The following is a 15875-nucleotide window of genomic DNA, read 5'->3' on the forward strand; positions in this document are numbered from 1 at the left end:
TGTATGCCAATTTTATGTTTTATGTTTTAACTTTTAGAATCAGTCGTTCAAAGATATCTTAAGAATATATTAACATTCTGTAAAATGCAATTATTTTTTTCTTTATTCCATTTTCAAAAATTGAATTCTTTTTGCTATATCTGGATTTGTTTTATTTAGTAATATTTTTAAAATTATCATTTAGAAATAGTTTTTAATGACATTTATAGTTCCTAATAAGTTGTATACTTTTTCTGGATTATTATAAGTGTCAAATTATCATATTTTTCTATTTAAATATTTAATTTGGTTATTTTATCATTATCTTTTTTTGCCCAAATTTTGATATTTATTTTCATATTTATTTATTTTAGTTTTATTAACATTATACAGATATTTTTTTAAATCTTTTATACTTGTCCATATTTAATTTATATAATAAAATTTTATTATAATTGTTGATTAAAGTCTCTTCCATTGTATGTTACTAAATTATTAATATTATCATACTCTCTATATTAACAAAATTAATTATTAAACTAAATTATAAATTAATAATCATATTTTAATAAAGCATTTTCTTTTTTTTATTTTTATATATGTAAATTTTTTTTTTCTATAAATGATTTCAAATTGATTCAGTTTATTAATTCTTATTTAATCTTTATTGTAAATATAGATGTTTTTGATCAGTATTTTTATCATATTTTCTAATCTGTATATTATATTTTCTGCTATATATTATTTTCATAGGATATTTTATTTTTAATCTTTAAATTTAAGTCTTAGACATATATAATTAATTATAAATATACATTATTTTTATTCAATATTTACATTTTTTATCATTAAATGTAATTAAGGCTTTAATTTTTCTTTTTTAACTTTGCCTTTAGTTGTTTTATAAGATATTAAATTCATTCATAAAATTTCAATTAGTATAATTATAATTATTTTTTTATAATAAATAGAAGTATTAGTTGATTATATTTTATTTAAATATATTTAAATAAATATTTAAATATTATATATTGTTGCATAATTATTTAGATATTACTCCTTTTTGATTATTTTATAAATCATAAATTTATATTTTATAAATTTCATAAATTATTGTTGAGATTATATTGCTATATTCTATATATTTTATTTATATTTTATTATTATTTCTATTTTTCTTCTTAAAATCTGATGAAATTGATTTTTTTTATTGAATCTACACATCTATTTTATACCAACTATATCTATTAACATCTATATTTATTTTCATCTATTAACAACATACACTTTAAATATCAAGATAATTTCAAATACAATATTTCTAGATTTTGATTTCCTTTTATTTTCATGATTTCTTTTGAATTAATTTGTCATTATCTTTTTTTTTTACTTATTTATTCTTAGATAAGTAAAATTTCTTTCAAAATTTTATTGAATATTGCATCAAATTGATTTGTAGAATTCTTTCTTTATTTCAGTCAAAATTAACTTTATTATTTATGACAATGTTAAGTATTATTGATGCAAACATAGCATAAATAATAAAATTGTATATTCATCTAAATATATAAATATCAATTTGAATATTTTAAACTCGAATTTAATTAAATTATATTAAATTATAAAAATAAAAAATAAAAAATTAATATATTAAATTATATATATAATTTTATATAGATTATTACAAATTATTAATTTTTTACACTATTTATCTATTATATTATTTTACACTATTTATATAATAAAGCTTATTATAGATATTAATTAAATATTTTACAAGATAAATAAGAAATAATAAAATATATTGCTATGTATCTAAATGACATAAGAAATAATTATAAATTAAATTATTCCATGAAATAGTGAAATTTATTGATTTATTTATATATATTTTTATAATTTTTTATAATTGATTGCAGAAGTTTCATAATAATCTATTAATTATCATTCTTTTTAATTTTACTAATAATTAATTGTATTTTATTATTAAGCAATATTGATAAAGCAATTTCGTAATAATTTTCAATATATATATTTGTTAAATATTTAAATATTCAGAGATACTCAAAGCAATTAAATTTTTAATAAAATTTTATATTTTAATTTATTATTAAACTAATTTCTTAAAAATATCTTATTATCTTAGTTTGAATTTTTTTTTCATATATATTGACACATTATGAAATGCTATAAATATTGCTTTAAATGAGTACAATCTATCTTATTCTAGAAATTACAAGAATTTTTAATAGTAATGAATTTATGATACAATAATAAACATACAAAAAAAGTGATTTTTAGCAAGTTATTTAAATTGCAATTTTCTTTAAGTTTTTGAAAAACAATTTTTTTTTAATTATTTTATATTATTTTTTATTATTATCTATTTTATTTTTTTTTCTATTATTTTATTTTGTCATATATAAATTAGAGATATTAAATCTTAATAATATAATATTTTATATCTTTATAATTAATTATAACAATTATATATAATAAAAAAATATATATAGTTTATTTTTTATCTATATTATTAACATTATTATATTAATTATATTAATTATTATTGTTTGTGATTAATTATTACAGAATCGAATGCAAGAAAGTTTGAAACTATTCGACTCAATTTGTAATAACAAATGGTTCACTGATACCTCAATTATTCTATTCCTGAATAAGAAGGATCTTTTTGAAGAGAAAATTCGCAAATCTCCACTCACCATTTGTTTCCCCGAATATGCCGGTAAGAATTTTTTTTTATATTTACATATTTATTTCTGTTGAAATTTTTATATTTTCATTAAATATATATTTTTGATATATATAATAATATTATTAATTATTAATTATCAATTAATTACCAATTATTAGTAATTTTATAATTAGAAGTAAGTATTATTAATTACTAATTAATTGTTATTTATAATTATATTATTAAAATTATTAAAAAATTATTTTAGTCTATTTTAATTTCTATTATTATTTTTCATATGCATGAAAAAAATAAAATTATCGATCTATGGAAAAATGATAAATAATAATTTCAATATCTATAATATGACAAGATATTTAATTATTATTTAAAATTTCTTAAAAATTGTTAAAATTTATAATTCACAATAATTTATGATCCATTATGTTATGTTTCAACAAATAAAAATTAGAAAAGATTAGAATTTTGAAAATCTGTTAGTAAAGCCATCTGTTAGTAAAAATGGAAAATTGTGTATGATATAAAAATAAATGTGGAAAGTTCACATTATTATAAAAAGTCTGTAGTTTGTTGCCGTCCTTGGAATTCCTTCACGCCCCACATGAAAACTATATATTTTTGTTTAAAATACACTAATTTAATTAATATTTACGTATAATTCATCGTCATTTATCTTGTGAATTTTTGATACATATAGATTCATTTTTAGATAATATAAATTAAAATGTAAAAAGCAATGTTATTCTAATATTTAGTCATTGTTTTAATAATTATTGTACAATTTTGTATTTTTTATTTTTCAAGTAAATTATAAATCATATAAAAAGACATTTATTTGGAAATTATATACTGTATATGATATTTATTAAAATTTTAAAAATTAAATATATATTTCATAATTTAAATTTTGATAGATAAAATATACACATAATATAAAAAATTCGTGAAATTTCAATTATTATTTATAACAAAATTAATTATAATTAATTTTAAATTAATTAATTATAATAATAATTATAAATTTATAAAATTTTTATTGTAAAATTTAATTTTACATCGAAAATTGCGTAAAATACAGTTTTTTATATAATTTAATAAGTTGTACAAATTTAATTTAATTTTTTTTATTTATTTTATATTTTATATTAATTTTGAGTATTTAAATTAACTTTTTAATAATTAATAAATATTATCATTTTTTTTTAATCCAATTCATTAATAGAATATGTCGTTGCAGTAACATCTTATTTATTTACTTTATAGCCAATAGATCTCTAGTATAGAAATAACTTATTGACTAAATAAAAAGTTGCAATTTTGATTAATAGCTGATAAATATAATCAATTCATAGAAATAGACATGTATCAAAAGTATTATATTATTAATTATTAATTATTAAGTATTATATATAGATAATATCCCATTATCTTATTATTTTTGCATTATATATTATATATATAATATATATATATTATATAATTATATATATTTGATATTCATGAAAAATAAATAAATAAATAAAAATCTCAAAATTGAAATTAAAGACTGATTAAGTAATCGATAAATAAAATCCCTATCAATTTCTAAAATGATTTTTAACTTATGAAAAGTTTATAACATTTTTATATTTCTTACTTTAATTAAAATTATAATTAAAATTATAAAAAATTTTTAATTAGATTATTGAAGTTCTTTCAATGAAATTAAATATAACTATATTTGAACGAATTTGAATTATATATTTTTTTACATAAAAATATATCATATAATATTTATGTAATTATATGTATATTTACATTTCGTTGTGAACGAATATGAATAGAATTTATTTCTATTTTATTATAATTTAATTTTTTATTTTTTAACTATTTAAAAACGAATAAAAAATAAAAATAATAAAGTTTAATTTTTCATATATCATCTTTCTATTTTATTTATAAAAAAATATCTGCAATATTTTATTAATTTTTTTATTTTCTTATTTATATAAATTAAAAATTCATTTTAGCAAAACCTTAATCTTTTATAAGAGGAAATGTTAAAAGAGGAAATAAAGTTAAAAAAGAATTTTCTGTCAATTATTACTAATATTTTTTATTTATACAGATTAAAATTTTAATTTATCGAAAAAATTCCAAGACATTTCTAAAACAAAAAGATATAACTATCTAACTTGTCTTATCGCATTTATAAGAATAATAATAATAACAATAATGATACATATTTGTTCAAACGTAGGGGCGCAAGAATATGGTGAAGCAGCTGCGTACATTCAAGCGCAATTCGAGGCGAGGAATAAATCAACCACTAAGGAGATCTACTGCCACATGACTTGCGCTACTGATACAACTAACATTCAATTCGTGTTCGACGCAGTCACAGATGTCATTATCGCCAATAATCTTCGTGGCTGCGGTCTCTATTAGAATAAATATTCCCGTCGCGGAGCCGATCGACCGACACATATACACACATGGTTGAACTCACACTCATACCCGTATACAGAACACATGTTGTATTGCAAGAACGAGAGAGCGCGTGAGAATGAAAGACTACGATAATGTCAGCTACTGAGAGAAAGATTGAGTGACAGAGCGGGAGAAAATGGCAGAAAAAACGGGAGAAAAAGAGATACACCTATGTACCATCGCTACCGACCACCTGCGGATACCTTCTCAATTTTTATTACAACAAACACCCTTTTATGCCAATTCTTTCAACGTTTTTCTTTATCGTACTAAGCGATTCGATGCCGATTCCAATATTAATATATAATATGCTATTTATAAGTTGATATAAAGAGAAAGCTAAGAATTTTTTTTGAAGATTTAGCTGTGGAAAGCTACTAGTACAATAATATTTCTTTAAAAAAGTGATATTGTTTTGTGACATACAAAACTGAATGTGTTTGTGAGAGAGAATTTGAAATATGAGCAGAAATGAGAAAAATGATATTTCTTTATTACAAAAATTTATTTTACAGATTGGATTTTGTATTTTAAAAAAAATAAAATTTTGCATAAATTTTTGAGGTGATTTTAACTTTATATAATAAATATTAATTGAAATTATTGATTATTAAATTTATTATCATAAAATTTGTATTTTTTATAATTTAACTTTTTTTGATAATTTATTTAAATTTAACATTTGCATTAAATTCAATTTTTAAGTTAATTTAATTGATTTTTTTCTTTGATTAAAATTTCATTAAATATACATAACACATTAATTAAACTTAAATAAATCTTAATAAATCAATAAAGTAAAAAAAAAATAAAAATAATAAAAAGTACTTATTAATTATGTAATATTAGTTGTAAAATCAAAAAGTCAAGAAAGTTTATAATTTATTTATAATTCGAAATCAAATTTCATTTATTTATTATTTTATTTTTAAGTACAACATCCAATATTAAAATGAATTTTTGAACAAATAAACATATTATTTATATATTTCAATCAAAGTTTGATTATAAAGAATTGATTATAAAGGATTTAATATTATCTTTATACATTCATTTTTTTTTTACATCGATATATATTATCAGTTTTGACATTATATATTAAACAAAATCAATTTGATCTGAAATCTGAAAATCAATTTATATATACAAAAATGTTAATAAGTAATTGATTATGATCAAAAAATTAATTTATTAAAAAATTATAAAACTAAGAAAAATTAATTTTCTTATCAAATATCATTAATATTTAAAATTAGATATATTTATAAACAATTAATTTTATTATTATAGAATTATTATTATTATTATTTATTTGGTTAGAAAAATTGAGTTAAAGATAATAATTTAATTCTCTGAAATTAATAATAAGGAAAATGTTGAAAGAGAGCACAATAAATAATCCAAAATTTTTATAAATTTCACGATAAATCGCACAAAAATTAATTATAAAGCATATTTGGATCTCAGAATTCTTCATCTGCTTTTTTTGTAAATTAGGAAGAGGATTTATCATAATATTAAATATATTGTAATATCTTATATTCTGATTACAGATCAATATAGAGTCTGTCCGTATGAATAAGATAATAGTTATATTTATTATAATTTCTAAAAAAATTAGTAAAGATAGCGATGACTAGCTTGCAATGAAAAATTTTCAAACCAAAATATAAGATATTACAGTAGTTAGTTTTTTATTCAGGTAGGAAATTTAATTAAACGAAATGTTGTTTAACATATTATTTGAATTATTATTGACTGTTTCATAAAATTATTTAATGTTTACAAAATATTCAAAATAAATATGTTTTTTTTTAATAATTTAAGGATTAAATAACTAAAAGATTTTAAAATGAAAATAAGTTTTAAAACAATTTTTAGTAATAAACTTCATAATTTTCTACCTGGAAACAATGATTTACAATATAATATGCAATTTTTTTTACGTGTAATATAATATTATTTAAATATTTTAAGTAAATATGTATATTATTTTATTGTATTAATCGCGCACAACAAATCAAGAAAAAAATTATATTTTTATCTCTTACTATATTTACTTAACTATATTTTTGTGTAAATTTATATATTTGTGAACACTTTTTAATATCAATATTATACAGTTCATAATTTTAATCAATTCTGGGATAGAAAATTAAATCAGATGCGTGAAAAAATTAAATCAGATGCGTATAAAAATATAAAAATAATATAAATCGAAATATGATAAAGTTAAACTATAATCTCAATATATAAGATCAACATAGTAAAAAGAAGCACATAAAAAAAAGCAAAACATCATATGCAGAAATCTTAAAATTCGATTTCCAAAAACGTTAAATACTTTCTAAATTATTTTGATTTGAACTAAAATGAGAAAAATAAAAACAGATAATATATATGCATAAAAATATACATAAGAATAAATTATCTTTCATATAGAAGATTGAAATCAAATCTTCTATATTTCATTTCGTTTCATTATTATGCATATTCATAGAATTCTACGCACACGATCGCACAATTGCATGCAATTACACAACATACACATATTACACAAATGATATAGAACATTCGCAAGATATTTACATTTATACATTGTGAGAAGTGAAAAACTTTTAAACAAATTGAGATCCTTGAATTTCTGATTTTTTCGAACAATTTAATTTACATGCATTATAATTATATTTCTTAATTAAGTTAGATATATTTAATTAATTTTATTTATTCGATAAAATTTCTAATTTTCTAAATTCTAATTTTGAAATCTAAGCTTTATTTTCATGCTTCTTTTTTCATCGAGAAAATTCTTATGGGCTCTAAAATGGATATCGTGCCGATAGAAATATTCCATGTACAATCAAATACAGTTTTCTATTTCCTATTTCTCCTTTTTTAATATTTAATCAATACATATTATGCTAATATTCTTTACTATATAATATTTTTATTCAGATATATATTTTTTTTAATATTCACTTCATTTTCTGGAATTGCAATTGCGATTAAAACGTATGAATAAAGAGACATAAATTTTCTTAGAAAAGTTTACTAAAGATAAATATCACTTGACACTTTTATATTGTAAAATATAATTCTGAACAAATATTTTATATTTAAAATTTTATAAATATTTATCATGAGTTATTGAAAATTAAAAATTTTTTCTTAATTCCAATTGCAATTCGACATTGAAAAGTATTTGACCAAAAAAAACCAAAGAATTGAATAGATCTATTCAATAATTATAGATATATATATAAAAGAAAGAGAAAAAGGAAGAGAGAAAAAATATTTTGGAATGCTACTTAATCTAAATTATGTATATGTACAAAAGTTATTTTTGCACATATTAAGAATTTTTTTAAAGAAAATTAACAAATTTTACTATTATTCTTTAAATTACAAAAAAAAAACAAAGAATATTTTCTTTGTTTCAATTTTGATTTTAATTTTTTTTCTCTTTTTGTGATTTTATATATCAATTTCATGAATTATTTTTATATTGTTAATTGGATCTAAAAGATAAAAACAAAAAAAAAAATAGTATTACTTTCACCGCCGTTGCCATATTATTGTAAAAATTAATATATAAATTTTAAGAATATCGATTGTAATTAATTAAGTATTTCTATATGTAATAATCATAATTATGTATAAATTAGTACGTACATAGAACTTCTAGTCAAATAGAGAACGTACTAGTAAAATATAAAACGGAGAAGCGATTATTTCATTTTTTTTGTAGTAAAAATTTTTATTATTCATAACGATTAACTTTAATTTGATTTAATATCTGCAATGAATAGTAAATTGATAAAAATATTAACTTTTATATTTACACCATATTATGTCATATTTGTTAATTAAGTTAAAAAAAAAGTTATTAAAAAATTTTATAAATGAATTTGAACGAATTTTAGCAACAAAAATAAAGCAACAAGTGAAAGAAAAAAATTATATAAGATTATAAATAGATTGAAATCAAGATAATTGTAATACGTAACGAATGTGCAATTTCGAATCAAGAAATAATTATAATTGCAATAAATGCAATTACAGAATAGAATAAATACAATTAAATTATATATAGTAGTGATTGTCTTGAGATTATTTTTTTTTATGGTTTTTCTTCAATAAAGTTTATCAATAATAGTCCATACCATTAATAAAATTTCCCAATATTTTTTTAAGGTTGCTTCTCAATTTTTGAAAATAAAAAAAGCCATTTTCAGGAATAAAGTTTTATTTTCATTGATTATTTATATTCATTGATTTATTTTATGTCCTTTTTTAAATAATTTGAAATTTCTAGTTTTCATTTGCTTTTTTTTATACTTATTTAAATTATTTGTTTTTTTTATTTCATTCTATTTTCTGTTTTTTAATTAGTATGAAATTCAGGGATTTTTAAGAAAAAAAGATAATATATATGTTATCTTTAGATTTCTCATGCCACAAAATATAAATTGTCATTTTACAACAGACTCAAATACTGCTTTGTATAAAACATTTTTATTCGGCTATTAGATTATGGTAATTTTTCAATCTGCAATTTTTAACTTATTTGGTCGCCTAATTTAATTAAATATTGAAATGTTTTACACATTTTGAATTTATGGTTTAAAAAACATATTGCGGATTGAGAGATCATCGCTTCTAATTATTGAAAAATAATTGTTCATTTGTAAATTCTAATGAAAACTAGAAAAAAAGAAAAATACAAAAAAAATATATGAAAAAAATCTATTGATATATAAGTACGAATTGCAAAAAGATTACAAAATCACGAAAAAAGAAACAAAAAACAATAATAATAATTGCAAAATAAAGAAAATGTTCCGAATATAAAAAGTTTAAAACAAACGAAAATAATATTTTTCAGGAAGATGAAGTAAAATTCTTATTATGAAGAATATTAAATATGAACAAACGATGTATGCGAAAGTGTTTGTGTGAGAAAGAATATGTGTGTGTGTATGTGTATGACAGAAAAAAAAAGAATGAAGAAAGAAAGAAAAAGAAAAATAGAAAATAATGAAAAAATAAAAAAGTAAAAAATAAAAAATGATGAAATAAACATTCGAATATCAAAATGAAAAATGAAATATAATATAATATATGCAAATAATCTTATGATTGCTAAAATTGATAAATATCGATTTTTAAAAATGAAGATAAAATATAATTGAAATGAAGAAAAAAAAATAAAATACATAATTGACAATTTTAGCGTACGTCAAAATGAACTATAATTCGATATTTGAATGTGGCGCCGAATTAATATTCTTGGGTAAAAGTAGGTGGCCGCATGGTGGCGATAGACTGGTGGGTGGAACAAATACGGGAGTAACTAACACTAGTGTTATTATCGTAATTGTAATGACTAATGGTAATGATTATAATCTTATCGATAAACGCTACATGGTAATAAGAGACGTGGATGAAAGAAAAACATAAAAAAAATAAAAAAACATAAAAAAAACCATTGTGGAAGGAAATATCATTCACGATCGTAAAATGATTATAAAATAACGCGCCCAAAAAATTTCATAAAATGATTCGTAAACTCGACGAATCAATACATTTCTTTCTTACTTTTATCATTTCATTCTTTTATTGTGAAGAAGAAATAGAGAGAGGATGAAGGAAAAGGAATGAGTAACGAAAAGTAAATTATATTGCAACAATGGAGTTTTTGGAAATAAGAAAAGAAAAGTTGGAAAATGAAGATACTCTCTCATTATACATATATAAATATATATAATTATTATGTAATAATTGTCCATACATCTTGAAATGTCGAAATAAACGAACAAAGAAAGTTACGCGGTTTTTATTATCATCCCACACTATTTCACGTGTAAAAATAGATTTATTCAAAAATAATAATCATTTATCTTTATAAATATGTAATTGACATTTTAATATATTAATACATTTTTATTATTGATCTACAATATGATCACTTTAACATAGCAATTAAAAATTAAATATCTTAATTGATTAATTGTTCACAAAAATTGGATTAAAAATTTAAATTATAGAATAATTATCCTAGAAACAAAAAAAAATATATATTATAAATATATTTTTCACGATTAAAATTATTTACAACGTGATTATATATTATTTGCATTTTTAAATTTTTATTAAAATATACATATTATGATCGATTTTTGATCATATGATCATATGAATAAACATATATGTATACAACATTGAATCATTTATAATATATATATATTTTATTTTTATATATAATTTATAATATATAATATATATTATTTATAATTTATAAAAATTGTGTTATAAATTATGTTACAATAAAACAATAATAAAAAAAATAAGAATATGAATCGTAAAGAATTTTATAAAACAATTATTTTCATATATGTTTAATATAATTATATATATATATTAATAATTATATGTAATTAAAAAAAATAAAATAAAATATTTTACAATGTAAGTATTGTAATTTGAAGATTATTTGAATAAATTAAAATATCTATTGATAGTTTATGACATATAGTACTATAGTATAGTATAGTATAGTAAACAATTTGAAAGTTTTAAAATAAATATGTTAAAAAATAATTTTTTAATTTTTATTCTTTAAATCTGAGTATTTATTTGTTACATCTGCGTATCGCATCAAGGTTTATTTATTTATCTATTTACAACTATTTACTAATCTATTATTAATTCCATGCATGGATACGAAACGAATGAATTTTCTGTCTAAAAAGAGAGAATGCAATGCAATACAAATTTACTTTTGTATTTATATTTTCTTTAGCATACAAATTTTAAAAAAATTAATATATTCAAAGATTCTAATAAAAATTTTAAAAATAGACGAAATAGTTAAAAAATAATTTCTCATGTTATCTACTTTTCTTTTACACATATAACGTACAATAATTTTCTAATATATTTAAAGATTTTTATAAAAAAATTTTATAAATATAATGTTATATAAAAAAAATTTGTTATATTTGTTAAGTATTATTACTATTATAAATAGATGATTATTATAATTGTGTGAAAGCTTAAAACAAAATTCAAAAATCTAAATAAGAATTATAAAATATTTAATAAATCCGTCTTTAGCAATATAATCTTTTTTAAGATAAATTTTTATTTGTTCAAATGAATATTATTTATGGTATTCATGAAATATATAATACATAATAAATATTTTATAACTCTTATATAAAAATGGTTTATTAGATATTACGATCTTACTTTAATTTTTATTATTATTAATAGTAAAAAAATTTTTAAATAGAATTTTAAAAATAATAAAAATAAAAGTATTTCGAATAGTTTTCAAGTGGAAGATTCTAATATTGTTAATTTTTTTTTATAAATAGACACGTAAGAATATATATGAAGATCATATATTCCACTTTTTTAAGTGGAATTATATATTTTTTACTGTACCAGTTGGTTATTTAATATTTTTTATAAAAAAGTATTAATTACATAATACTTATTTTCAAAAATCATTAATTTAAGAGATATATGTTTTAATTTGAAATTTATAAAATTTACTATATAAAAGATAAAGACACGCAAAGTGATACTTTATTATTCATGATCTTGTTTTTTATATGATAAATTTTACGATATTGAAGTTAAAATATTTCTTAAATTAAAAATTTTTTGATATAAATAGTTAAATATTTTTTTGTAAATAAAGAACTGTACCATTAGTGTAAAAAAATGATTCCATTTTAGAAATTGAAATTATCCTTCATATAAGTTTATCTTTTTATGTATAAAATCTATGTATAAAAAATTTAAACTATCGATATTTTTTAATTAAATTAGTAAATAACGATGTATTTTAGATTCTATAGCAAGCAATTTTTACTGACTTATCCTAACTTATATATACTTCTTCATATATAATATGTAATTATTTTAACAAAATAATGTTCCTTATGTTATATTTAAAAAATATAATTTTAAAACAATATAAAACAATATAAAAAAATCTAAAATAATATAAAAAAAAATAGTATGATATAAGAATATTTTATTTTTAATAAATTTTTTTAAATTTATTTACTATTTATTTATTGTTTATCATTTATTATTTATTATTATTATGAATTTATGAGTGATTATGAATTTATTATTGTTATTATTATATATTTGTTTGTTTAATATATATATTTAATATATATATATTAATTTTATTTATTTCTTAATTCATATAATTGTGAAAATGCTTGGAAATATTATAAAATTAATATATTATGTATGCTTATACTATATATAGTTATATGTAGTTATGATACTCTGCAAAGCATTTATCAAGACAGAGATCTGGTTTATCTGGACACATTGGATAATAAAATAATCCTTCTTTTCTTATATCTTTAGCATAGCAGATTTTACACCTCTTGCATATTTTCTTCTCTTCTCCTTTGCCTGATATATTGCTGGCAAATGAACATTATTTCCTATTGGTTTGTAGATTGCGTGTAAATGGGATTTATTCTTATAAATAAGTTTATCAATGATCGCTTCTCTAAATTTATGTTTTGCATATTATTTATGTAACAAATACGCATTATTCATAATAACGTGAAATATATGTAAAGCTATTTTCACATACCATCGAATTGTTTTTTCCTTGCATGGATAATACGTTAGAAATTGATCGACATGATCAATTCCGCTCATAATCATTATATTTATCTACCATCTCTGGTTTTTATTTTTGTATTTCTTTACCATTCATTGTTAGATTTACGAGATCTGGTTTATATTCAGATGAAATTATTATATCTCACTTGTATGCCATTTTAAAATACATATACCTTCAGAAGTATAGTGTGTTTCTACTTCATCTTTTTTAATTTTTTTTCGGATAATATCGAGAGGATTTTTTCTATTCGATCTTAGTGTACCAGTTGAATAAGTATTATTATATAACAACTCTCTAACTAATGATATGCTTGTATAATATTTATCAAAAAAAACTAAATGTCCCTTTCCCAAAAAATCTGTAAGCAGCATTTTTACAACTTTTTCTATATATCTAATTCCTCTAATATCAGGATCTTGTGAACAACAATAAATTAAATTACACAATACAAGTCCATTCCAGATTCCATCAGCATATAAAATTTTAATCTGAATTTATGCGATTTTTTTTCATATACTGATGAAAGTATAAACTATTTTTCCATAATGACATAGGTTCATGTAAACTTAAATTTTTTCAAGGATAATAAATTTCTTGCATTGTATTATTAAAATGATCAAGAAGTGACCAAATTTTATATAATGGATCTGATAGCTTGGATTGTTCTGTTTCAAGATTTTTAGAAAAATATAAAGTGCATATTATATTATGAAATCTGTCTCTTGGCATTGCATTGGAAAAAGATGGAAAATCATATAAATTATTTTTTTTCCAATAATGGGTAAAAGAAGGAGTTCGAATATTTGCGGATAAAAATATTAATCCTAAAAAAATCTCTAGATCTTCTTTTGTTATTTCTTTAAAACTTTTTATTCTAGATTTACGATAAGTTGAGGATTGCAATAATTTACCTTTGCATATTTGTTTCGCATAATATTAAATCAAATAATTTATCATTGGCTAATAAGCAAAAAAAATCTATTGGTTTTTCAGAAGGCATAGATGTTAAAAGGCCAGGATTTCCAATAAAAAAAAATGCTTGGTATAATAGGTCAAAGAGGATGCCACATAATAGAAGTACCTGATTTAAAACAAGGTGAAATAGATTGAGAGAAAGATATTTCTTGATTACTTTCTTCACTTTCTTCTTGTGAAACATCTGTCAAAATCCGAATTATTATTACTATCTATATCTAAAAAAATATCCACCATTGTTTCTTCTGATAGAAATTTCTTGACATTTTTTATCTTTCCAAATGTTGATAATTGAGAATCTGATAAAGGAACATCATCATCATCACTTTTTTTTCTTTTTGGCATGACTGTAAAATTAAATATTATGAAAATATATTCATAAGGAAATTAGAAAATTAATTTTAAAATAAATAGAATATTAATAGAAATATTGATAAAAAAATAAATGTAAGATATAAAAAATATTATTGATTTTAATAAATAAAACATTAATGAAACTATGAAAAATATATAAAATCGAAAACAATTATATATATAATAAGAACATTCATATTAAATATAATAAAAAAACGAACACCTGGAAAGTTATTTGTTTGGAATATTTTTTGGAAGAGTCCATGACATGGCCGTTCACGTCATCCGTTATAAGAGAAAATCTCAATAATCATTAAATTAACACGTTCAATGTGATATCAAAAATCGAAGAGAAATATTGATTTTTAGTAAATGTAAATAGTTGTAAAATGTAACAAAATCCAAAATAATTAAATATATTAGCGACAACATTTATATTGAACGCATATATGAAAGAAAAGACGGATATGTAAAAAATTATTCATTTTTTGGAAAAGTTTATGACGCAACCATATGACGTCACTATCATAGAATAGGAAATTCCTATGACGCGTACGTTCATCCGTGTTGAAAATATTAAAACAATTAATTAACATTTTTAAGTACAATAAAATTCAAATTTATTAAAAATATAAGAAAATTATTTAAATAAAAAAAAAAAAATCGATTTTATAAAATTTAAAAAAAAAAATATATTTCTATATTTAAAATTTCTATATT

The 15875-nt window shown here is 18.8% G+C and overlaps 1 protein-coding gene and 1 long non-coding RNA gene across 2 annotated transcripts in view; one reads left to right on the forward strand and one right to left on the reverse strand.

Moving 5' to 3' along the window:
• Positions 1-10985, forward strand: part of LOC108001957 (guanine nucleotide-binding protein G(o) subunit alpha) — a 111527-nt gene extending 100542 nt beyond the window's left edge. The window contains exons 9-10 of the mRNA XM_062079776.1: positions 2569-2722; positions 4932-10985. Coding sequence (XP_061935760.1) covers positions 2569-2722; positions 4932-5119 — 342 coding nt within the window. The 3' untranslated portion in view covers positions 5120-10985. The remainder of the gene's footprint in view (positions 1-2568; positions 2723-4931) is intronic.
• A 3687-nt stretch (positions 10986-14672) lies between these two features.
• LOC108001963 (uncharacterized) lies at positions 14673-15821 on the reverse strand. Its single transcript, XR_001766816.3, has 2 exons — positions 15379-15821; positions 14673-15148 (listed from the first exon to the last, which is right to left on the reverse strand). It is a non-coding gene; the product is annotated as an uncharacterized LOC108001963 (long non-coding RNA).
• Between the last annotated feature and the right edge of the window lie 54 nt (positions 15822-15875).

The sequence above is a fragment of the Apis cerana genome, linkage group LG9 (genome assembly GCF_029169275.1).
Source record: "Apis cerana isolate GH-2021 linkage group LG9, AcerK_1.0, whole genome shotgun sequence".
Lineage (NCBI taxonomy): Eukaryota > Metazoa > Arthropoda > Insecta > Hymenoptera > Apidae > Apis > Apis cerana.